General features: G+C 39.4%; 1 protein-coding gene across 2 annotated transcripts in view; it reads right to left on the bottom strand.

The window, feature by feature from the left end:
• The window catches only part of kcnh5b (potassium voltage-gated channel, subfamily H (eag-related), member 5b), a 668271-nt gene extending 641906 nt beyond the window's left edge, over positions 1-26365 (bottom strand). For both annotated transcript variants that reach the window (XM_073039513.1, XM_073039515.1), the window contains exon 1: positions 26148-26365. In XM_073039513.1, coding sequence (XP_072895614.1) covers positions 26148-26220 — 73 coding nt within the window. In that variant the 5' untranslated portion in view covers positions 26221-26365. The remainder of the gene's footprint in view (positions 1-26147) is intronic.
• Between the last annotated feature and the right edge of the window lie 519 nt (positions 26366-26884).

Below are 26884 nucleotides of genomic sequence, written 5' to 3'. Positions count from 1 at the left end.
TCATATTCTCCTCTGAAATAATCATGTTTGAAGTAAAGGTACAGTAGAACCATAAAACCATAAGATATATGAGCAGAATTAGGCTATTTGGCCCATCAAGTCTGATCATGGCTGATCCGTTTTTCCTCTCAGCCCTAATCTCCTGCCTTCTCCCCGTATCCCCTCCTGCCCTGACAAATCAAGAATCTATCAACCTCTGCCCTTAAATATACCCAATGACTTGGCCTCCACAGCCACCTGTGGCAATGAATTCCACAAATTCACTACTCTCTGGCTAAAGAAATTGCTCTCATTTCCATTCTAAATGAATGTCCCTCTATTCTGAGGCTGTGTTCTCTGGTCTTAGACTCACCCACCATATGAAACATCCTCTCCACCTCCAGTCTATCTAGGCTTTCAACATTCAATAGGTTTCACTGCAATGCCCCCTCAATTTTCTGAATTCCAGTGAGTAGAGACCCAGTGACCCAGAGCTATCAAGCACTTCTCATACGATAAACCTATCAATTATGGAATCATTTTCAGCATATGTCCTTTGAACCCCTCCAATGTCAGCACATCCTTTCTTAGATAAGGGGCCCAAAACTGCTCATAAAGCTCCAAGTGCGGCCTCACCAGCTCTTTATAAAGACTCAACATTACATCCTTGCTTTTATATTCATATATACAATACATATATATGCACACATTGGTTCTATAGGCAATATAGTGCTTTCTCGACTCATACATGTTAAGGGGTGGTTTATGTGCTATACCAGCTCAATAGCTCTAGTGAAAAATTGGAACCATATCTGCGAGTGGTTTCAATAAATATTTTGACAAATGCTAGTTCCCAACTGCTCACATCAGAGTTGAATTTTGAAACTCCTTCAGCTTATGGAAAGTAAAACAAAGGGAGCGGATGAATAATATGTTGGAAAAATAAAGTCTAAATATAACATGAGCATGTGGATGATTATATCAGCGGCAAATGAATGAGGCAGAACGTAACTACATGACGTTGTAAAGGCAGAAATATGAAGTCTTTGAAGTGGCAGGGATGAGTAGCTCAAAGATAAAAGAGTTCAGGTAATTTGCCAAAGTTACAAACTGTTTGATTTAATTTCAAACAGCTATCAGGAAAAGGAAATGAATCAAAGACCAGAAATGCAGAAATTGTAGCAGAAATCAATAATCATTGATAATGTGAATTTCCTTCCTAATTCACATCCTTTTGATTTAACCATGCTATAAAAGTACCTCATTTTCCTTCAATTCCAGCAGCTGAGGTGTGCCAACGTGCTTAGAGATCGTGGTTTCAATCTTCTTGCTGAAGGAAACTTCTGTTCAGCTAGTATGTCTAACATAAGGCCTCAGTTTAAATACTTTGATGAAGAACGTGATGCTAGCCATCTTTATGAACTTCAAAAATAGATCTTTGACAATTAACTGGTGGAAATAACTTTCAGTCTATGGCTTGGATCCAATTTGATTTCCATCAGTAAAGAGAAGCCAACAATTAAAAATCAAGCTCATTATCTCCAATGTAAATAGCGCCTAAAAATAAGCACAAATCAATACAAAATTAACATAAATTACTTTGTTGGCAGGACGAAATACAGAGTTTGTTCTTCAAACAATTAGCTTCAAGTTTTCTACCTCTCAGATATAATTTGTGTATTTACCAAGTTGTAAAAATACAAAGAAAGCCCTAGATGTTATAGCATCCTCTTCCATGAAATGTTCTTTCACTCAAAAGCCACTAATTCCAGCAGTGCATGAAACAACAGACTGAACAATATTTAATAGGACAATAACTCAGGTAGTTTAGTTGCTGCATCACACTCTAGCCAACAGGATTCAATCCTGACCTCCATAGCATCTGTATTGACCTGTGTTTTCCATGTGACAGCTTGGGGTTCTTTCAGGTGCTCTAGTTTCCTCCTAAACATGCATGGGTTGGTAGTTTAATAGGCACCTATAAATTGCCTCTCCTACAAGAGTATCACAACCTAGTCATGGTTTGGAGGCTTGCATGCCTCAATGGCCCAGAGAGCTATGTTGGCTGGATTGAGGGCTTTATGCTTTGGCTTTTGGTAGGGTCACTCATGCCAAACAGGTCAAAGGGTAGAGGCCATGACTAAGAGCGGTCCCCCAGTTTTTCTAGTTCTGGAATACAGCTCAGGGCTAACAACCTTGACTGGTAAAACAAAATCGTTACAGAAACCGCATTCTACATCTGAGTGTGAAAGTATTCCTGAGTCTCCACCTGGGGAAGTAGTGAAAATCGAAGAAGAAGCTACTGACATGATGAAGGAAGCCCTGAACACCACCGGAGATGGAGGACTTTTGTTGTCCAGTGGTGTAACGGGCAGTAAGTAAGTAATAGATTGCCCGGTGGTAGAAACCGGGGACAATTGATAGGAAAGTGAGGAGAATAAATTAAAGTCCTGATAAAGGACATCAAACTGAAACTTCACCTGTTTATTCCACATCATAGATGCTGCCTGACCTGTTAAGTTCCTTCAGCATTTTGTATGTGTTGCTCTTGATTTCCAGCACCTGCAGAAACTTTGGTGTTTAGAATAAATGAATGGTTGTTTGAGGCTCATTCTGGACACAAAAAGCTTAAAAAGCTTGTTCCTGTGCTTATGATTCAATCACGCTGCAAAACCACTAACTTGATTTTCTGTCCCTTTGTAAGTGCAATGATTTATGTAAAAATTGTGTAGTCTAGTTTTATGCACCATAACTGAAGCTTAACTTCTATAAAACTGTACAAGAATGTTCATATTTAAACCAGTCACAGTAGAACTGCAGATTGATGATCAGAGTAGAACATAACATGGACCAGATCAGCTATTTCCTTTCTCTTCCAAAGAGTAAAAACAGTCTAAACAACGTTGTTTACATAAAAGAGCATAATGCTAAACTTGATGAAAAGTTCAGAACTTTATTTGATTTGGTTATTGAACAATCATGTACATGTTTGAATTACAGCTTGGCCACGGCTTCGCAATTCAACAGAAGTATTACGTACCTAGGGCTTATGATGATTTTACATTAAACTCGTAGTCTCTCATCAGATTCTATCATGACCAAATAGTTGACTAGATATTGAAAAGTTTACCTCATATAATATTGCTATCTATAACATCTATTGGCAAAGTATCTATAAGTTGCTTACCATTGGCTCCTTAACAAAACTCTTCATTGATTTTCAAAAAATATAGCTCACTGTTAATAGGGAGTAAATCCAAATTAGTTTCCTTTTTATATGCTATAAAAAGTTTTATTATCAGCTAAGTAAAGCAGTCCAACTGCCTCAGACATGTTTTTCTCAATAAATTCTATTACTGATTTTTTTGCAGTTTTAATTCTGATGAGCAAAGTGTTTGGCTGATAGATACAAAAATTCCTGTTTAGTCCAATACCAGAAAACAGACAGCCAATACCTTACAACCTTTGATCATTGATTTCCTTTTTAAATTGATATATCATCATTATGAAGAGGCAATATTTTTCCACAAAGCCAACTGGTAATTTGAAGAGGGAAAAGAAAATCCAAACATTCCAATCGCTGACATCTTGATAACCAGGTACTATTGCACTGTAGTGGCTTGAGAGACCACAGATCTGGAGCAGGGGAGAAAAAAACAGAAAAAAAACAAAAGTAAGGTGTCAAAGGTTACGGGGAGAAGACAGGAGAATGGGGTTGAGTGGGATAATAAATCAGCCATGATGGAATGGCAGAGCAGACTTGAGGGGCTGAATGGCCTAACTCTGCTTCAATGTCTTATGGTCTTCTTACGAAGCTGCTGAAGAAAACCTGGTGGATCAGGTAACATTAGGAGACAGAGGGACGGTCGATTTTGAGGTTGAGATCGTACATTAGGGTTGCATGAGTGGAGAGAGCCAGTTCAAAGAGACGGGAGTGAAGGGTGAGGCAAGGTGTGATAGATGGAACCAGGTGAGGAGGGAATGGAGTGATGAATTTGGGAGACAGTAGCCGTGGGTGATAAGGAGAGGAAAAATAAAGAAAGCGGCAGGTAGAGGCAGTTGGGAGAGATAGGAGGTAGAGATAGATTTAGGAACATGGACTTGCAATGTGTTTGAATCTCTTGGTTTTTATTTGTAAGTGACATCTCATCACAAAATTGAAATCAAAAGCAGTAGAGATGAAACATATTCTGGTTATTCAAAATCCAACATTTTGTTCTTATGAAATTAAGGTCTTGTTAATGTTAATTGTTGTCTTGCTTATTATTCGATAATTAGTATTGGTACACAGCCTATATTTTTTTTTACCAATAGAACAAGCAGGTCAGCTCAAGTGCAATTTCCAGACTAGTATAATAGAAAATACATCTGACCTTCCTCCACTGAACTGTCCACCAGAAAAGCTTGAATATATATATTCTTTAATGTGGATTAAGCTGTTGAAAATTCTCAGCTGATTCACTGGAACTCTTCAGGGTGGGAAACAGACTGCATTACAGTTTTACATCACAATTCACGAGGGCTTGTAACATTGTCGCATGTGCTCAACAATCCATTGTTTAACTCTAAATACTAACTCCCACTGTAAATATACAGTGACACACACACAATGCTGGAGGAGCTCAGCAGGCCATCTATGGAAAAGAGTAAACAGTCGACGTTTTGGGCCGAGAAGCTTCATAAGGTCTAAAATATACAGTATATGTTTTACTTAATGAGTCTCTGTACACCTCTGTAATATGACTAGACAGACTCATTAGAAACCTCTGTGGTTTTCTATTTGGCTCAAGTCATTTGTAAGACCAGAGAGAATTGAAACTACTTGCCGAAATTGTTTCATTTCTCTGTATAGATGTGCATATTAGATTTTGAACCGGCACCTGTGTCATATCATTGATTTTTATAGAGATGCAAAAGAAACTTCCCTAAGGTTTTTTATATTGGTATAACCAGCCTGGATCTCTAATCAAAGATGCATGAGATTCTTTAAGAATTCTGCGAGTATGTGCTAACATAAATAGAAATGTCATGTTCAATGTTTCCTTCACGTACTCACTTTCTCCTGGTTAAAAAAAACACTAGCACCAAATAGAAACTGCACACCAGCAGAATTATATTCATAACTTACTTTCTTTAAACCAAGGTATTGTTGTATATCAGCTAAACAGCAAATGTTTTCATTTTTCCAATGTGATTTTGTAGCAAATTAATTATCTAGTTTTCATCACAAAAATAGATTAACTGCTGTTTATAAACCATCTCATTCAACTAGATTTGCAAAGAGCATTGAATATCATCATTGAGTAGTTGCATGAAAATCAAGTGAATCATTAATACAGAATTGAATGGATTATAAAATTTAAAAATACACTTATTAAATAAAAGTATACAAAAAATGTTTGTTTTTGTTGCGAATTCAGCATTTAGACTGCATCACAACCTACCTGTAACATTGGTGCTTGGCAGATCACAAGAGGAAGATGTCTAGATCCAATTCAATACATCAAGACTCAAATCTAGATTCCAACTGCAACTCCCCTATATAATTAAAAGTCTATCCACTTTAATGGCAACCTTTTAGCAGATCTGATCTAAGAAATTAATTAAGTTACAGATTTCAGCATGTATATATAAACTAAAACATAATTTGTTGAAATTGTAATTATTCAACTTGGAAAGCATTGGCGTATTTAATAAGGATGCTTCATAAAAATTCTGAAAGTGACAAAGTAGCAAATATACTAATGTCTCTTTGGACCTGACAATGAAGCTTGGGGTAAACATACCAAGTTTAGGGAAGGAATCTGCTGGTTGGGCTTAAGTGAGACATCAAGTCCAAATTAACGTGGATGATTTGTAATGGTCTTCTGCATTTTCCTAACAAACCATTCATCTGTTTCTTATGATAGCTGGAGATAGGCAATAAATACTAACTTCATTTGCAATCCACTTAATATAATAATTAGAACTGAAGAAAGTAAACTTACTAAAATTGAAGTTGATAAATTGACTTTATCAGTGTTGTACTGAATAAAAAAGCAACACAAAAGTACACATACTGCAAATTAGAATCAGAAACAATTACTTTGCAAGCCAGGCAGCATCAATGGAGAAGATGACCAGGTTAATGTTTCATGACATTGAGGGAAAAATAGAAAATAAGCTTGTTTCAATTTGCAGAGAAGGAGAAGGGCAACTAAATAAAGGAGATGCCTGCGTCAGGAGAGAATGAATGACACAAGAGAAGAGAAAGTGGTGACAGCTTGTTTATTGCAGCTGAGGAAATATTTGAGGAGGGAAGTAATAGTGAAGTAGATAGCAGAAAACAATGTTAGGACTGTGAATGCATTTGCTGGGAATCTGAAATGACAGAGAATACTGGCAAACTCCAGTTGCTCGGGTAATAGTTCTGTTACAGACTGGAAAGGCTGGTTATCTGAAATTGCTGAATTTGATGTTGAATTCTGAGGGCTGAAACATACTGTGCCAATTCAGAAGGTAAGATGTTCTTCTTCATTTTTATTTTGGACTTTATTGTAACAGGCCAAGGACCGCATCATCAGAGTGGAAGAGGACAGGAAATTAAAGTGACAGACTACTGCAAACTCAGGATCTCCCTTGCAGAATGAAGAAAGGTGCTCTACAAAGTATCATCCAATCGGCATTTGATTTCTCCAAAGTAGAGGAGACCACTTCATGAATATCAAATGCATTACACTATATTAGAAGAAATACAAGTCATTCACTACTTCACCTGGAAGGAACTTTTCGGGCCCTAGATGGTGGAAAGATAAATAGTTTTAAAAATTACTTGAAGTGTAGATGTTGCCTCTCCTGCTGTTTATGGGATAGTGGCATGTGAAGAGGCTTTGGTGCTGATTAGAATTATACCAAGTGAATCACAGAGAGTATGATTCTGTCAGAATGCTAAATGGGAAGAGGAAGTGAGTGTTGGCGGGACCGTGGTGAAAGTGGAAGAAATTACTGTGGCAAATAATACTCGGCGGGAGTACAAAAACGGACGGAATCCCGGACGCCGCCATTCAGCTGTTTATTTATGTAACAGATTTTCCCCCAAGCCATCGGACTATCAACCTACTGCCCTCTGCTGTGCCATTGTCTTGTTTATTATTTATTGTAATGCCTGCACTGTTTTGTGCACTTTATGCAGTCCTGGGTAGGTCTGTAGTCTAGTGTAGTTTTTGTGTTGGTTTACATAGTTCAGTGTAGTTTTTGTATGGTACATATAGCACTATGGTCCTGAAAAACATTGTCTCATTTTTACTGTGTATTGTACCAGCAGTATGGTCGAAATGACAATAAAAAGTGACTTGACTTGACTTGACTTGTTATTGTTCAAAAAGAAGACCTACGGGGTGAAGGACTGGACAAATGGAACCCTATTCTTCTTCTGGAAGGGGGAGAAAGGTTGAGAACAGAGGAAGTAAAGCAGAGATGCAGTTGAGAGTCTTACCAAGAATGGTAGGAGTGAGGATGGATCTATTGTTAAAGATGAAAAAAGGGAGTCATATCAAAGTTCAAAGTAACTTTATTATCAAAGTACATATTTGTCACCACATATAACCCCAAGATTCATTTTCTTTGGGCATGCTCAACTAATCCAAGAACCATTATAAAATCAATGAAAGACTGCACCCAACAGGGCAGACAAACAACCAGTGGTCAAAAGACAACAAACTGCAAATACAAAAAAAAAGAAATAATAAGAAGAAATAAATATTGAGAACATGAGACAAAGTCTCTTTGAAAGTGAACAGTTCAGTGATGTGACAAGTGAAGATTAGCTAAGTTATCCCCACTGGTTCAAGAGCCTGATGGATGAGGGGTAATAAGTAGTCCTGAATGTGAATGTTGAGGCTCCTGTACCTTCTTTCTGATGGCAGCAGTGAGAAGAGAGCATGGTGAGGGACTCTGATGACGGATGTTGCTTTGCTATGACAGGGCTCCGTGTAGATGTGCTCAGTGGATGGGAGCATTTTGCCCATGATGGCCTGGGCCGAATCCACTACTTTTTGTAGGATTTTCCAGTCAAGGGCATTGGTGTTTCTGTACCAGAATGTGTGAAGTACTGACATGAAAATATCATCTAAAGAGCTGGGAAAAAAACTAGAAAATAGAATGGAGTCCTCAAGGGAAATAATTTGCTCAAAAAGAAGAACTGGAACATTCCTTTCTTGATATATTTTGTTTGACAATGAAGATAATTGCTTATCTAAAACTTAAATTTGCCTAACAAAAAGGGAATTTCTATTATCAACAAGCTTATAGGCCACTAATTTCCTGATCCAATTTCAATTAGGTTTTGTCTGCTCTGCATTAAAACACCTGTGATCTACCTGTGATTTCTTAACTAACCAAAGTTTTTGGATCACATTCTTGATTTGTTTGATCCAACACCCTTAGCTATTTGAGAAGGCCTTATCAAATTTCCAATAAAACTTGTACGAAAATATATGTCCAAATTCTACTCATAAAATGGTCAGACTCTGATTTCAAGATTTCTCAAATTGTTTCATCCAACAGATGAGAACATTTCACTGTTTCTTTGCTGTGAAATCCACTGCATGTTCCATACAGCTTCTAAGATTCTGAACACTAAGGAATAATAGACAGGTTCATAAAAGATATTCTTCCCATTTAATCTGAAACTCATTCTCTTAATCAGTGCTGCACTCCGTTGAAGACTAGGAAACCTGTAACCATAGGAACAGATTCCGCAACCTATGGACTCATTTTCAAGGACTCTACAGTTCACGTTCTCAGTATTGTTTATCTACTTTTTTTTGTATTTGCATAGTTTGTCTTCTTTTGCACATTGGTTATATGTGTAGTTTTTCATTCATTTGACGGTATTTCTTTGTTTGTGAATGCCTGCAAACAAATGAATCTCAGGTATATGGTGACATATACATGCTTTGATAATAAATTTAATTTTAACTTTGAACTTTGATCCCTTCTCTAGTGCTTGAAATTGAACTCAGAAGTCCAGGAGAAGTAGAGCCAGGAACCTATTACCTCATTTTGTTAATCAGTTTCAATTTAAATTCAACTTACAAATCAAATTGAAATAATCAGATGTTAAAATAAAATTCCAATTTCTGTCAAGAGCCTCAAATGACTTCACATACTGCCATTTTATTTTCTTGTATAAATTCCCTTTCAACAGGCAAAAACTGGTCACGTACCAATAACTGGCAATAGAAACAAAATCGTCACTTTCTATAAAATAGCACATGTAACTTTTTTTGAAGTTTTATATAGATGTGCTACTTTTACTTGTGCTTTGGTGAATTGACAAAATTTTAGACATTATGACATATGGAAGATAGTTTCACTGCATTGCATTATTTCAATTTTTTACTCTTTCTGTTAGTAAAACAAACACGAGTAACTAGAAGAGCAGACAAATCTGAAGGGAGTCAATAGAACGGGGTGGCATTACTGTAAAGATGGGTGCTTGATCATCAGCGTGGACCCAGCCACAGTACCCACTTTTTTTTAATAAACTTTTTTATAAACTTTTATTTCTCCCATCGAGGCACAAATAGTTTATGAGTTACTTGCAGGAAATGATATGTATAGATTGCCTCTCTCCCACTAAAGTGCTTTCCAGAAACAGAAAACTTACTCAAAACAAGATGCAACAGGTTTCAAGTATATTTATGGTAAAAGAATATTTCTGATAAATACAGGCACGGGTCTCACGACCACCCCCTCTGAGGTATTTCAGTATATACAAAAAATTAGAGTTGCCAGCACTACTGATATCCTATGTTAATTACATTAACACACACACACACACATGCACATACCCACTCTCTGATGCATCTATTTTTGCACATACCTCCCTATCCTATGTGACCATCTTCCACTGACATACTCTGTCAAACAGTCACACAACAGAGATTATTTGTGAAGTGGCCCTTTCATTTCAAGCCTCCCCGGTCCAAGCACTCTTATCTTTTGTTCAGTATTAAATTGCTCTGACATCTTCTACGTTAAATGCTTCCCCTTAGAAGGGGAAGCTGTTTTGTACCTAGATTGACTGCCCTTCCTTTCGGCGATCGGGCCGAGGTTGCTAATTTCCGAACTATGTTTTTATCCAGTCCAAAGATTTCACTGTTGATAATTGTTCCTTACATTTTCCAACTAGATGGTGGAAAGTTTATGTAAATACATTCCAGTGCTTTAAGTAGCATAACAAAGCAGTAATTAGTGAAATAGCAGAATTACTGAATAATTACCTTGTTTCTGTGTTTACTAACAGGTATAAAAGAATGCATGTTACAATAAAAGAATCTTTTTTAAAAAAATCTATGACATTTAAGATAAATTAGTCAAGCTTGGAGAAGATAAAGCCTTGGGTCTGGATGGAATTCATTTGTGCAATTTTAAACAATGAGGGGAAGAGATACCAGAGGCATAATTACAGATATGAAAATTCAACAGAAAAGGGAATTGTGCCGGTGGCTGGCACACAGCTAATGAATTTCTGATTTTAAAAAAATCATGAAACCATACAGCAGGAAGGGAGGCCAGTCAGCCCATCATGACTGAAGTAGCTCTTTGAACACCTCATTAATTCATCCCAGTTCCCTGCACTTCCTCTCAACTCATGCAATATTTTCTGCTAGGTGTTTAAACAACTTCTGTATAATTCCCTTTCAAAAGTCATTATTGAAATACTTCTAAAAACATTTAGGCAATCGATTTAGATCATAACATCTGGCTACATAATTATCTTTTATCAGCTTGTAGCTTTTGGTTCTCATACTTACAAAGCTCAAATTTCTGATGCCTCTCTATATAATTAAGTCTTTCATCTACACTCTCCCTTAAGCCCTTGACATCCCTCTTAAATCCACTGTCTAGAATAAAACTCAATATCTCAGCAGGCTGTAAATGAGTGCTTCATAAAGGTTTAGTGTGCCTTCCCTTTGAACTTTCTTTTCCTTTTAACAAAGTTCATAGTTCTTATAATCCCTTCACAATTTGTCTTGCTAATCTCATATGCTTTTATACATCTCTCGGCTCCTCTACATTCTTTATTAATTTATGTTCTCATTTCTTGAACAAAATGGCGCACTTCATGCTTCTTTCCGTAAAATTTCAACACTATGTCTGCCCATCCCACCATTTTGTTTCCATCCTCTGCAAGCTATTTTCAATCTCCAACTTTATTTATCACAAATCTAAGGCCCATGTCACCTGAAAATTCTATGATTACGCTGTCCACAATCAAATCCAGATCCTTATGTTCCCAACAATGACATCCAGATTCATCAACCAAATATTTTTTCCCCCAGGTAAAAAAACAATAATTTACCATTCCGGACCCACTTCTCCTTACCTCCTAACATACTCCCCTCTATTACTTAGCCTGTTTCATCGACTCTCTTCTCCTCTTAGACCTACTTCCACCCCTCACTTACCCAGTTCCCTCTCCCTCCTGAATCATTGTCCTCTACCTTCTGAACACTGCCCTCCCCCTCCTGATACAATCCTATCTCTAATTCCCTACCCACCCCTCAGTATCTATTGCTCAACTCTTGCTATTTTATGGCCAAATCCTCTCTACCCTCTAACTGCCCCCTGCCAAACTCTTCTCTGCTCCTGACCAACGTTCCCTCTAATTTTTTTTACAGCTGCGATGGCCAGGAGATCTTTACCTGGCCTAAAAACTGCACAGCACTTTAATTTTTTTTTGTAATAAGCACACTATGAATATTTAGAATGAAAATTGAAAAATCACATTTTTTAAATTTTTTTTATTAATTGAAGGGTATAATGAAATACAGTACAACCAAGAAAATCTTTCATGATTCATAAGCTTTTTCTCATCTTTCTTCATTACAAATCCATCGTCTATAAACACAGTCCAGATTAAATTCACATTCAGATGAAAGTCATGTCTTAATCCTCATTAGATCATCCAAATGTTCCACTTCTAAGTCTGTTTCTCAATTTACATATGATGAAATTCATAAACTGAATCCACGTTCACAGTCAGCAGTAGAAGCTTGAAATGTTCAAATGATGTCAAGAAGAATTCACAGTTCTTCATATTTACGTAGTTCAATATATCACTGAACATCTTAATTGAACCAGTCTTAAGTTTCTCAGAAACCACAAATTTGCAATCACAATATCGCTGCGATATATTTGAGGCAACATTTTTTTCATAGTTTGTAATAGTAGCTGAGTATTTTTTGTCAGTCATACAACATTCTCTTTTTCCCAGTGCTGTGTAAAACCCTAACAATGTAAATACGCCAAAGTTCTAAAATGTTTCAAAGTGTATATTTATTATTTAGAAAATGTATGGATTATATTTATTAACACATAATTAATTACAAGGCATTTCACAGTTATATTAATATAAATGTCTAAATTATATTAGCATAATTTCAGAATTATATTAACATTATTTAAAGAAAATTCTAGCTGTGTGCCAACGAAGACTATGAGCATGGGAGCATTTCAGTAACTGCGTGGCTGCGCACCCATGCAGCTTAGAGGGAACTCCTTCCCTTCTGACCTAACACTTTCTTCCTATTACCTCTCACTGAATTTCACATCCATGCAACAGCTGTTTCTTTAGTTGTGAGAGCTTTAATGCTTTAATGCCTTTGTGGTTTTTATGGTCAGACACTGGATAAACTCCAAACTATCTGCATCAAGCACAATACCAGCACCCAGCTCTTTCATGACTTCATCAGAGAAATCTTTCAAATTGACAAAACACAATTTGTCTACACACACTAAATAGTGCAAAAAGAGAGGAATAATGAAGTAATGTTTATGGACTGTTCAGAAATCTGCTTTCATTTAATACTCCATATTTTTCCAAATACCAATTCATTTTGTTACAGATTAACATCTGTAAATCTGTGACTGATCTTAGGATACTCACCAATACTTGCCCAGTTTATTCCTCAGGCCTGGCAGCATCTATAGGGAGAAGCGCTGTCGATGTTTCGGGCCGAGACCCTTCGTCAGGACTAACCGAAAGGAAAGATAGTAAGAGATTTGAAAGTAGGAGGGGGAGAGGGAAATGCAAAATGATCGGAGAAGACCGGAGGGGGTGGGATAAAGCTGAGAGCTGGAAAGGTGATTGGCGAAAGTGATACAGAGCTGGAGAAGGGAAAGGATCATGGGACGGGAGGCCTCAGGAGAAAGAAAGTGGGGAGGGGGGAGCACCAGAGGGAGATGGAGAACAGGCAAACAACTAAATATGTCAGGGATGGGGTAAGAAGGGAAGGAGGGGCATTAACGGAGGTTAGAGAAGTCAATGTTCATGCCATTTTGACTTCTCTAACTTCCGTTAATGCCCCTCCTTCCCTTCTTACCCCATCCCTGACATATTTAGTTGTTTACCTATTCTCCATCTCCCTCTGGTGCTCCCCCCCCCCTTTCTTTCTCCTAGGGCCTCCCGTCCCATGATCCTGATCCTTTCCCTTCTCCAGCTCTGTATCACTTTCGCCAATCACCTTTCCAGCTCTTAGCTTCATCCCACCCCCTCCGGTCTTCTCCTATCATTTCGCATTTCCCCCTCCCCCCACTACTTTCAAATCTCTTACTATCGTTCCTTTCAGTTAGTCCTGACGAAGGGTCTCGGCCCGATACGTCGACAGCGCTTCTCCCTATAGATGCTGCCTGGCCTGCTGTGTTCCACCAGCATTTTGTGTGTGTTGTTGTTTGAATTTCCAGCATCTGCAGATTTCCTCATGTTTCCAGTTTATTCCTATTATTTTTGTCTACAGGATCTGGAATTCCTCCTTAGCCTTTGATAGAGTGAATATGGAGAGGATGTTTCCTTTGGATGGGGAGTCTATGACCAGTGGACACAGCCTCAGAATAGAGGGGCATTCTTTTAGAATGGAGATGAGGAGGAAGTTCTTTAGCCAGAGAGTGGTGAACCTGTGGAATTCTTTGCCACCATGCAGCTGCAGAGGCCAAATCTTTATGTATATTTAAAGTAGAGATTGATAGATTCTTGACTGGTCAGGGCATGAAGGGATACAGGGAGAAGGCAGATTAGGGCTGAGAGGAAAATTAGATCAGCCATGAAAAAATTGTGGAGCAGACTCAAAGGCCAAATAGCATAATTCTGCTCCTATATTTTATGATCTTAGAAACTTTCCATCTCTTTCCCCTCCTTTTAATATCCTCTCATTTCTCAGGCTTTTCCTCATCAGTCCTAATAGTTCCCAATAGAATTTATTCAGATGGCATGTAATGTAATGCATTTATGGAGGGGTAACAAGACGAGAATGTGCAATAGATGAGTGTATACTATGTAGTAAAAGAGGGATACTGGGATGCATAACCACAGATTCTTTAAGGCAGCGATTGGTCATAAACCCACACATTTAAACACCAGCTGCAAACTTTGAGATTATGTCACATATGGTTAAATCTCTTTAATAGCTTAAGCAAAGAATATAAGAGAAAGAAGATTATTCTAGAACTGTATAAAACACCAGATAGACCAGTGCTAGAGTGCTGCATGTTGTTCATACAACCAAATTACTGGAAAGGTGGGATTACATGCTAGAAGATGCAGGGAACATATACGAAGTTGTTGACAGAACTGGAAAATCTTGGCCATAAGGAAAGGAAGGTTAAACTTGTGTTATTTCTTTGGAATGGAGGGCGTTAGGGGGAGACATAATTGAGTATATAACATTATGAGAGAGGAAATTGAAAAGACTAATTTCACTCAGCAGAGGGGTCAAAAACCAAGGGCCATAGATTTACAATATCTGAACTAGAGTAGATTGTCTACATAAAAAGTAGTCAAACTCTGGAATTAACTGTCTAAAGAGGTGGTTGAGCAGAAATCCTTATCATATTTAACAAGTACTGGGACGTCTACTTGAGCTGAGATCTACAGGGCTATGAACCTTGTATTAGAAAGTGGAAACAGGCTGGGTGGCTGTTTTTCAATCAGCACAGAACCTGCTCCATTTTTGTCAGAAATTCTCAGTGATTCCATTTTATGTGGCTAGGTACCTGATTTTGTTTTAAAGTTCTCCAATATTTTGCCTTGGGATATTTTACAAGCAATGTCCTACATAGTTAAAAGTTGTTGTTGTTTTGAAGAGTGCTCCAATATTAATATTTCTTCAGATTCATGGCACTACTCCCATATTTCAGGAGTACTGGAAAGCTGGGGCCTGAGTCTTTACAATTTCCACCATTACTTCCCCAAGTAACCCAGGATGCATCCTACCTAGACAAGGTGACCTTCCTACTTAGAGCAGTATTAACATCTCCCATTTATCTATTTCTGTCCAGACCAATTTCTCTACAGCCTCTTCCTTTAACTGCCTCATTAGCACTGTCTTCTTCTTTAGTGAAGATAGATGCAAAGTGCATATTAAGTAATTCAGTCATGATCTCTGATTCCATAAGGGGATCTTATTGCTGCTCTACAATCTATCCTCATACATTTTCTTTGTCTTCCTTGTTTCCTTTTTCAGTTCATCTCTGCATTTTTTGTATTCAGCTCAGTACTCTAATGAACTATGAACACAACATCAATCTCAAACCCATTTTCTTTATTTCATTTTAATCTTTGTACCTTTTGACATTCAGTGAACTTGCTTTAAATGCATTCTGCAACCTTTCCCCACCTCCACTCAAACTAGCTGCTTTCTGAAAGTTTTTAATTTTCTATTCTACCTAATCATTGTCGATTCTAAGTTATGCTTTTATCCTTCAAAATTAGTCCTTCTATGGTTAAGTATTGTGCCCATTAAATTTTTCCCTTGTTCCTGTCCATGACTAAGATTAAGCCAAAAATTATTATGATTGCCAACAGTTTAAAGATCAGCACAACATCGTGGGCCAAAGGGCCTGTGCTATTCCATAATGTTCTATATTCCATGTTCTAAGTTTAAAGAAGATTCATCAGCTCTTACCAAAATGGAAATAAACTTTCAATGGCTGTCTAACGTTCTTTTGGAAGTCCTTATCACAAAGTTGAGTGAAGAGTTGCAGTACACTTAAGATTGTGAGATTTCAAAATCATAGGATTTTTGATTGAACATTTTTTTAAACATAAGCTCTAACAGAGATACCCGAATTCTCAAGAAGAGTATGAGCTGGGATGGTGGATGGTGGGGATGATGATGAAGGTGTGTCAGGAAATGGAGAGGAACAGCTGTAGGTTTTGAAGTGCTCACCTTGATCGACATTCGTCACAACAAAAGAGGTCAGTGTGTTTTTTGTTTGTAGTATTGTTTGAAAAGCAGCTTATTTTTTCTAAAGAACCAAGGTACTGCCTGAACATGTCCTAATTGTCGGTCTGCCCAGCCTGTGGATTGGCTGATCCCGTTCTGAAGGGCTGAGCAGGAGATTCAGCATAATGGGTGGGTCAACAAAAAGTGATGGGAGTCATCCTGCCCCAAACCTGTTTGGCAGCTTTGTTTAACTCAAACTGAAAAGATTGTCCATTAATTCTGCTACTGCCACTGTCTGCATAATAATATCCTGAACTGTCTGTTTCCTGCACTTTCAAGAAATGGCCATGAGTTCAGATCATCTGAGTTAAAATGAGCTTCTGAAAGCAGACAGGAGTCTCAGACTTTCACTCAGCTGAAGGAACCATTGACTCAACTGTGATCCACCACTGGAATCGTTATAATACCCACTTGGGGAGTGCAAACCTCTGCAGACTTCCTTGCACTATGGCCGAGAATGCTCCCTCAGGGGCCAGTGAATTTATTGAAGATAATTAGCCAGAGAGATCATTTATTTTTATTTAATTAAATTGATAAATGTATTTAATTGTTTCATTGCACCTTAAATGCTTTTAATAAATTTTAACATTTATAAAAAATTAACAGTATTTTTAATTTTAACACTTTTTCAGAGACGTCCGTAGATGCTCAATCTCCTTTACAGCTCAAACCACTGGTAAACGTAGAAGTGAGAAAGAACTTCGCAAAGCACTTTGGGAGCAGGCTTGCCATTCAGAATGGCATTGAGCTGTCTGGGCCTTGTTAACTAGCAGGCACCCAGCTTCCCAAAAAAAGACCACATCTGATGACCAAGGGCAGACTGCCCGATGAGCTGAATTACTGCAGTTAATAGAGGGAGTTTCTTCACCATGGGACCAGAGCTTACATTTTAGGTATGTTCAGTAGCTCCAGTACAAACTGGAAGTGCAGCATAGATTCACGAGGTTAATTCCTGGGATGTCTGGACTGTCTTACGCAGAGAGGTTAGAGAGACTGGGCTTGTACACGCTGGAATTAAGGAGATTGAGAGGGGATCTGATTGAAACATATAAGATTATTAAGGGATTGGACAAGATAGAGGCAGGAAATATGTTCCAGATGCTGGGAGAGTCCAGTACCAGAGGGCATGGTTTGAGAATAAGGGGTAGGTCATTTAGGACAGAGTTAAGGAAAAACTTCTTCTCCCAGAGAGTTGTGGGTGTCTGGAATGCACTGCCTCGGAAGATAGTGGAGGCCAATTCTCTGGATGCTTTCAGGAAGGAGCTAGATAGGTATCTTATGGATAGGGGAATCAAGGGATATGGGGACAAGGCAGGAACCGGGTTTTGATAGTAATTGATCAGCCATGATCTCAAAATGGCGGTGCAGGCTCGAAGGGCCAAATGGTCTACTTCTGCACCTATTGTCTATTGTCTATTGTCTATAAACTGTATCCAAAATTGCACCTAGTTAGGAAAGTTGAGCTAATTTTCTTTTAAAGTCCCAGTTCAAATTTTTTCCAAAGTTCAACAAAGTAAATATATTATCAAAGTGCATATGCATCACCATTTTTGAGGACATGTACAGTAAATACAGAGAAACACATTTGAATCAATGAAAAATGGCACACAACAAAGGCAGACAAACAATCAATGTGCAAAAGTCAATAATTCATGCAATTACCAAATAAAAACCATAATAATAAATAAATAATAAATATTGAGAGCATGAGTTATAGAGTCCTTGAAAATGAGTCCATATGTTGTGCAATCAGTTCAGTGTTAGGGTGAGTGAAGTTCTGCACTCTGGTTGAGGAGCCTGGTGGTTGGAGGGTAGTAATCGACCCTGAACCTGGTGGTGTGGGAACTAAAGCGCCTGCACCTGCTTCCTAGTGGCAGCAGTGAGAAGACAGCATGGCCTGGATGGTGGGATCCTTGATGATGGATGTTGCTTTCCTTATAGATGTGCTCAATGGTGAGAAGGCCTTTGCCTCTGATGGACTGGACGGTATCAACTACTTATTGTAGGATTTTCCACTCAGGGGCATTGGTTTCCATACCAGGCTATGATGCAACCAGTTTAGTATACTCTCCACCATGCATCTAACATACCAAACCTTTGCAAACTTCTAAGAAAGTAGAGATGCTGTTGAGCCTCCTTTGCTGGATTGAGCACATATCCTCTGAAATGATAATGCCAAGGAATTTCCAATTGCTGACCCCCTCCACCTCTGATCCTCTGAAGAGAACTTGCTCATGGACCTCTGGTTTCCTACTCCTGTAGTCAATAATCAGCTCTTCGGTTTTGCTGATATTGAGCGAGAGATTATTGTTGTGGCACCATTCAGCCAGATATTCATTCTCCCTCCTATATGCTGATTTGTCACCACCTTTGATCCAGTCAACAGTGGTGTCATCGGCACACTGAAGTATGGCATTGGAGCTGTACTTAGCATCATAGTCATAAGTATAAAGCAAGTAGAGCAAGAGGCAATACATACAGCCTTGTGCACGTGCTGATGAAGATTCTGGAGGAGATGTTTTTGTCATTCCAAACTGACTGGTGTCTGCAAGTAAGGAAATCAAGGATCTAGTTTCACAAGCAGGAATTGAGGCCTAGGCCTTGGAGCTTATTGATTAGCCTTGAGGTCATGGTATTGTTGAATGCAGAGCTGTAGTCAATGAAGAGCATTCTGATTGAAGAGCACCTCACTGTCCAGATCTTCTAGGGTTGAGTGAAGTCCTAATGTATTGGCATCTGCTGTTGACCTGTTGTGACACAAGGCAAATTGGAGTGGGCGCAAGTCACTCCTCAAGCAGGAGTTGGCATGTTTCATCACCAAACTCTCAAAGCACTTCATCACAGTGGATGTACATTGTATGATAGTCATTGAGGCAGGTTACCATGCTCTTCTTGGGCACTGGTATACTTGAAGCCTGCTTGAAGCAGGTGAGTATTTCAAACTGCTGAAGTGAGAGGTCGAACACTCTAGCCAGTTGACCAGTACTAGTTCTGCTTTGGCATTTCATCCAACCCTACACCTACTCACCAGTGCAATCATGTGTTAAGCTTATATGTTTAAAACACTTAAAAATATATTCATCGATGTACCGTACTTAAAACTGGTAACTTGGTAAAATGCAATGAGTGATTAATATTGTCTAAACTGTTTTTGTCATAAAAAAGCATTCTAAGTCAGTGGCTTGAGAGTAAAGTGAATTTAAATAGCTAAAATAACTTTTAGAAATATCAACTGTTCTGTTCATTGTTAAAATTATTTTTTCTTAGAAGTAGTCATACCCTTTGAAAGAATATCTATTTGTCTTGTGTTACCCAAAAATTCCATCTTTATTTTTATAGTTTCTTGAGGACCTGCAAGTAAGTAGAGTTAGTGTAAACTTCAATGTGGATTGATGGGGCACAGTTGTAATTTTGTGTGCAAGCTTTGCTTCAAGCATAATATTTTTCATGCAATTCCAAAAAGATTGTACAACCTCAAGTTATTCAGAATATAAGTTGCCATATTCCATGCTATTACAGTATATCACTAGATACACTGTACATCAGGAAAACCACACAAATGAGCAGAGACTCCAGACATGGTACTAAAGCTGTTAAAAGCCCAGGAATGGGTCAGGAACACTTGTGTCTTCTGCCTTGAGAGAATGCCTGGGTGCACAATTGATGCATTCATAGCCTCCCAGATATAGTCGAACATTGTAAACTGAGTAACTCTCCCAGGTGCTTACAAGGTGCCGGTTGTATAAAAATCAATAGCTCCAATTATCCTCAAACCTACCGTGAAGTCAGTCGCTAGCTGGGAATAGAATTCCATATTGGATTCAACATAAGACCAGAGTCAGCTGTGAGTGTACTTCTACAGGAACGAAACCAATGAAGAAGTTGCCGTTTCGGTACCATTGTTGGTTTAGCACTTGAAAAGAAGAATGTCACTGTTATGCTCCCTCGTGATTCAGCTGATCTGAAGCTCCAGAAGAAATGCCCTGCTCTGCTCATGAGAGATTTGATTTTACTAATATGTTAAAGAAGTCTGTTCCTAACCACAGTATTTAAAATGTCTCCAGCTGAAATGAACACATTCCAGGGAATACAAGGGTATTAAGTGCAGAAAATTATATCTTGGCTTCTTTTTTACTGACAAGACCCTTAGTATTTGGGTATTCATGTTTTACTCAATGTGTACTAATTTATTACACCTAGTTTAAACTAAATATGGATAATTTGAGCCAGTAATTAACATTTTTAGAGCTGTATAGCAGTCAGTGTTAACTCACAATAATAATGTATTAGCATTAATGCAGATCCACCAAGGTTCAAAACATTGGCATGTGCAGTACAAAGGATCATTGCTGTATTACAGAATAAAATTCACTACAGGAACATTTCCTTCCAGAAAGGTTTATGTTTATAAAAGAAATATCTCCCCTAACAAACAGTTTTGGTCAGAATTAGGCAGAACTGTAAACTGTGCAAAAGTGAACAGTTTGGGTACACAATGTGTAAGGGGAACAATAGTAAGCTAACCAAATGCATTTCTCTTTGTGCCCCCACCCCCCAGTGGACAATGAACATGAGTCCCAAAATCTTAATTTCTTCTTTTGGATATGTGAATACTTTTTTTTTTGCCAATTTTCACACTTCCTCTCCTGAAGATGTTGACTTGTATCAGGGTATCATTTCAAGTTGTTGTATAGCCTCTTGTAGTTACAGCCGTGTTGCATTATCCCTTGTGAGTGTTGTAAATTTCACTGGGACCCTTAAGTCCTGACTCAACCTTCTTCCAACATTACTCCTGCTTCCATAGCGACTACGTTGGCTTAGTACAGCATGGCTGCCCAATTAAAAAAGAACATTTATACTATAGCCATAGTTTCATTTCCCAATCTTCTATGCCATTATATACAGTCTAATAACCCATCTTTAACCATTGCATTTTAATCATATGCTACACTTTGGTAATGCCAGCATTATACATGGTGGGATTCTGCAAAATCTATCAAGTCTATTTTCCTCTATTTCGCCCAGCCTGTCCTCTGCTTGGGTGCTGTCTCATCACTTCTCTGACATCTATTCCCGGTGAAGCTGAACTTCCTGCAGCTGAATACTAGGGAGACTGAAGTCATTACCTTTTCAGTAGCAAAGACCCTAGTCTCATGTTTCACCTGACCTTTGCCCTAGGAAAAACAAAAATATTCAAAATTAAACATAAAATAAAGAAAGAAAGTGTGGGAAGCTCTTGGAAAGTCAGGCAGCATGAGTTTCACCTCGGAAAGTTTGAAGAAGTTTGGTATGCCCCCCCAGATCCTAGGAACTTTCTACAGGGGCACAATTGAGAACATTCTGACTGGGTGCATCACTGTCTGGTAGGGCAACTGTACCTCCCTTAATCGCAGGACTATGCAGAGAGTGGTTGGGCAGTCCAGCTCATCTGTAGCTGTGAACTTCCCATGATTCAGGACACTTACAAAGATAAGTGTGTAAAAAGGATCATTGGGGACCCGAGTCACCCCAACCACAATCTACTCCAGCTGCTACTATCCAGGAAGTGGTACCGCAGCATAAAAGCCAGGACCAACAGGCTTCTTCCACCAGGCCATTTCTATGTTACATTGACTGTTCTATTTATTATAAATTACTATGATTGCACATTGCACATTTAGATGAAGACATAATGTAAAGATTTTTACTCCTCATGTATGTGAAGGATGTAAGAGAAAAAGTCAGTTCAATCACAAGAGAGAAAGTGACCTGGCAAAGAAGAGACAACAGACAACTTAAACTCTAGGGAGGATAAGGGAGTGGATAGGACAAAGAAATCTCTCGGATAAGGCTTATATTAATACTGAAACTTGAACCTTTTTCTACTGCTGCTTCCTGATCTCCAGAGTGTTTCCAGCATTTTGTTTTTGATTTCCAGAAACTGTACACTTTTTTATTCATTACCTAATGCTGTATCAACTGTTTGCTAACTGAATTGTACAACAGAACAAAAGATGGGACTAGGTACGCAGTGTGTAAGGGGGATGATGAAGAGCTAATCTACTGCTTTTCTTTTTTTGCTCCCATAAGCTGATATATGATCGACAGCTTGCTGACCATATATCATCCCTCGCAACATTCACTTTATAACATTAGTCCTTTCTGTTTCTGTTTCCTCTCTATCTTCAGTCTTCAGCTGGTGATATCCAGTGGTACAAAAGGTATTCATGGGAAAATTGACAAAATATTTCACACTACAGTTATTTGATTCCTCAACAAACAGGCAAAGAGACCTGCTAGTTGTTAAGGACACATATTGAACCGCTGTCTAGAGAAATTTCAGCTCTCGCTAATTAGTCCAAAGCTCCTCCAGCTCCTTGTTCTTCACTTACCTGCTCCAATTCATTCAAAACTCCAACACAAATCAAGTCCCACCCTTTGTCTCCCTAGACTCACTGAACTACATTGATTACACAGCACTTCAAGCTTAAAATTGACATCCTTGCGTTTAATTTCCTCCACAGCCTCTTCCGTTCCATTTCTAAATGCACAATCCTTCTGACCTTCTTATACCCTGCCTCACCAATGATGTCTCATTGATGCTGCATGTGCAGCTTCATAAATTAAAGATATTTATTGCAAATGATAATAATAGGGAACTGCAGATTCTGGAGACCAGAAATTAAAACAGTAAGTGATTCAACTCAAAGACCCTACTGTGAACTGAAAAATGAGCTCGTTCTCTCCTTCCACACATACTGTTTGACCTACTGATTGCTTCCAGAATTTTCTATTTTGTTTTGTAAGTATTCTCAAATTAGACCAACCACTTGTTGGGCAGTGTAACGTTGTATAGAGCTCTAGAGTATTGATATTTAAATATGCATTTAGATTCATTTAAATGGCATAAAAATGTTTATTTGCAATTTGCAGCAGTTAGGGAATCACAATCTAAACAGGAGGGTGGCCTCTTGGCCTAACAAGTCTGCACTAGCTCTGCAAAACGAACAGTGCAACCTGCCCTGTCCCTGTAACGCTGCAAACTATTTCCTTTCAGATGCCTATCCAATTCCCTGTCCACTGCTTTATTTGAATCTGCTTCCTTGCTGCATAGAATTTTTCTTCATGTTAATTTAGATTATTTTGCTAGTTGCTTTCATTCTATGTAACCCCCTCTCCTCCCACCCACCTTACCCGCCCCCCCCCCCACCACTAGCCAAGTTCACCTTCCAGTTTGTACTCCTTCCTCTTCCCTCCCTCCTTCCTTTCCGGTCCTGATGAAGGGTCTCGGCCTGAAACACTGACTGATTTTCCCCTCCGGAGGTACTGCCTGGCCTGCTGAGTTCACCGGCCAATTTCTGTGCATTACTCTGGATTGCCAACATCTGCAGAATCTCTTGTGTTCTGTGTCTAATAGACGTTGCTTCCTTCAGTAATGGGAGCAGTTTCAATCTGTCTGCACCCTTCATGATTTCGGTTCTTCTTCAGCCTCTGTTCCATGGAAAGCCATTCAAGTGTACTTAAAGGGTCCCTGCTTTCTGTGTTCTGTGCTGTTTCTGAATCCTTTGTATTTTCCCTTAAGTATGATGCCTAGAAATGAACAGAGAACTACACAACCGTGGGCAGACACACGTTTTCCAAAGGTTCATTATAACTTATCCCTCGTAATCTTTGCTTTTGGATCCCTTAATCCCTTGCGAATTTTTTTTTTAAAAACTACTTTCTCAACATGCCCACCACTTTCAAAAAAAAAGCTGCACATATATCCCCAGGTCTAAAACTAGAGAAGATTTTCATAGTAATGTCTTCGGAAACATTCTGCAATCTGCGCGCCAGTGGTTAAAGTGGGCCTGATTTTGTGGCGGTGTTCGTAAACATGGGGTCTTCATCCGACAGTGACCGTGAATTACCAATTACCAACCGCCCATTCATTCTCAGAATCCCGAAGTGCACCTTATATCTAATAATTTTCTGCGGTCTTCAAATGTTTTTGACAATAGATACCGTGTGTTTTTTTTTGTGAGATGTTTTTGACTCTTTTAACGCAACGGATTTCACGTTACGCTTCGTATAGATTTTGAAACGAGCGACATTTCATTAATTTTCGAGGAGCTAAGTGCATTGCTAAAGTTTCTCAACCTTTTCGAAGTCTTTTATTATAGCCCCAAGTGTTTGCCCCTTTGATCCCTTCATAACTTGGAGATGTTGTCACTTTAAGATGAGCAGTGGACGTGCGCTAAAGTGGGGGGATAAAACTGAAGGTGCTGGAAATCTGAAATAAAATCGACCCTGCAGGTCAGTCAGCGTCTGTAGAAAGGGAAGCAGAGTTAACGTTTCAGGTCGAAGCCTTGATGAGCTGCCTTCTCTTTCCCCAGATGCTATCTGACTGACTGAGAGTCCCTGTTGAGAGATTAACGCAGTCGTTTGCCGACCTCTCGTCTCAGGAGTTAGTCGCCAAGGTTCACCACGGTGGTGAACGGGGTTTGGGGGGAGATGGCGCAGGTTTCGGTGGATTGAGGTGGTGGTGAGGTGCCCACTACGTGAGGAGTAACAGCGACCCGTAACGGCAGGAAAAATACCACTTTGAGTTGATGGGATGATGAAACGATTGTAATTGCGAATAGTCCAGCGCTGATTTTATTTAATAATCAGCGAATGGAGCGTGTGGGAACTTGAAATTCCAACGGACCACAGCATCTTTTTATATATTACAGCCACCTGATAACACGGCTGGGTGCAAACAGACGTAACTTGTGTCAACAAAATAACACAAACGAAGCCATCACCTCCTTCCTCTTAAATTCCATCCCTTCTGTACTGAAAGCTACGATCTATAGCGCGAAATACTAAACTATGCAAATTAAAAACCTTTCAAGGTACACTTGTGTCAATACATGAGGCACACACCAGCGAGATCTCAATGCTGTAAATCATAATATGGAATTTATTCTGGAGGCTGATGGCTGCAGGTTTTGTGATTAGTCTTGTTATGTATGTTTGTTGATGAACGCTCAGCACTGAGTGTCATTTGCTAAAAAGATCGCGCAAGGTGGAAGAATGGTTTACATGGAGATGTTTACATCCCATCAATAACTGCAGACTTTGTACCGGTAAGCAACAACCACGCCTCCATCCCCACAGCACGGTTTGCTCAAATCAAGTCTTCTAATCTATTCAGTCTTTGGAGCTGTGTTCCGTTAGTTCGCGCGGACTGGAACTGGACTGGAAGTGAAGGTCCAGGTGTTCTCCGGAAACCCCTACTTCGCTCACCACGTTTGGACCGGCGCCAAATTAACAAACGCAGGCACTTTCCCCAAAACGAAGTACCACCGCTGGTCAATGTTTGCTAGCCCGTGCACCTCACACACTGTCTGACGCTTCGGCATTTTGCTTCTGACAAACGTTAATCATGTTCAGTGACAGTCTTGTTAAGTGGTTGAATTAAAACTAAACAAAACCAAATAGTCTGTCTTCGGCATACAGAGGATACAGATTCCTTATTTGCGCACAGCTTAGTCACAAGTTTAACACCGCTTTTCATAAGGTCCAATAACTAGTCTTTCTCTAAATTGATTTTCCTTAATGCTTAGCAGTACTCTAAGGTCACATCTTGCTTTGACGCTCAGATTTTGTGAAATAATTGTTCCTGTGGGATGTCGCTTTAACAAATTAAGACAGGTCCGAAATGAAGTCTTAAATCCAAAGCATAAATGATTTCCAGTTTTTAAAGGTCTGCTTTGCTTTGCTACATCGCAAACGATCTACTCAAATCTAATTTCATTTTATGTGCAACTCCGAAAACGAGAGATTAAGTAAAAGAGTCAAAAAAAAGGCTGATGGTACAGGTAACCCCTCGCGTCCTGCCAATCAATATTTAATCCCATAAAGTGCTCTAGCGCATCGCTGCGAGTGTTTGCTTACCGCTGGATCGCCGGACAATATTTTCCAAGAAAGTATTCTGTGGTGCCACCAGACCTCTTTTTCCACCGGGCATCCTGGGTTTGCAGAGTTTTTGGAAGGTGCTGTTGGGCGGCGAGTGCTTTCAGCGACTCGGGGCAGATGGTCAGTTCCTGGTGGGAGTGGACTCATAGTAGCGCCCAGGCTGGGGCTGCAGTTCCTGTCGCTGTTGGTACATCGCTGGCACTGGCAGCTACCAGGCGCCGCGGCTGCGCACTGCGCTCCCGAGGCATGTACCATCTCGCTGCCACACCGCTTACCGAGGTGGGGGCACGGGGATGGAGCGAGAGGGGATAGGTGGAGAGCTTCATGGAACTTTGCACCATCCCCGCGAAGACCCCCACTCCGTCCAACCCCGAGAAACGCCACCCCGCCGTGCTTAAACCCTCTCGAACCACTTGAGACGTTTATTCCCGAAGCTAGTGTAACGACCAAACCTAAGGGACTTGCCTTTGTAAAGCGCTTCTCCTGAACCCTTTCAAAACTTTCCAAGGCGTTTTGCAGCCAATAACATACTGCTGCCAATTCTTACACAGCAAGCTCCCACAATGCGGCAGGGAGTGTATTTTTGGGGGGATGGGTCTTCTTTTGAGTGAGCAGGTTGGTGTTATATTGGAACGACTATCCAGTTTAACTTACGTGCGTTTTTTCACGTTCCGTCCTCCAAATTTAACGGGAACAGAAGTAAAATATCCATTGAG

The sequence above is a fragment of the Hemitrygon akajei genome, chromosome 3, assembly GCF_048418815.1.
Source record: "Hemitrygon akajei chromosome 3, sHemAka1.3, whole genome shotgun sequence".
NCBI classification, from domain to species: domain Eukaryota; kingdom Metazoa; phylum Chordata; class Chondrichthyes; order Myliobatiformes; family Dasyatidae; genus Hemitrygon; species Hemitrygon akajei.
Note: the sequence above shows the minus strand (reverse complement) of the source record. Positions and strands in the feature narration are given on the sequence as shown.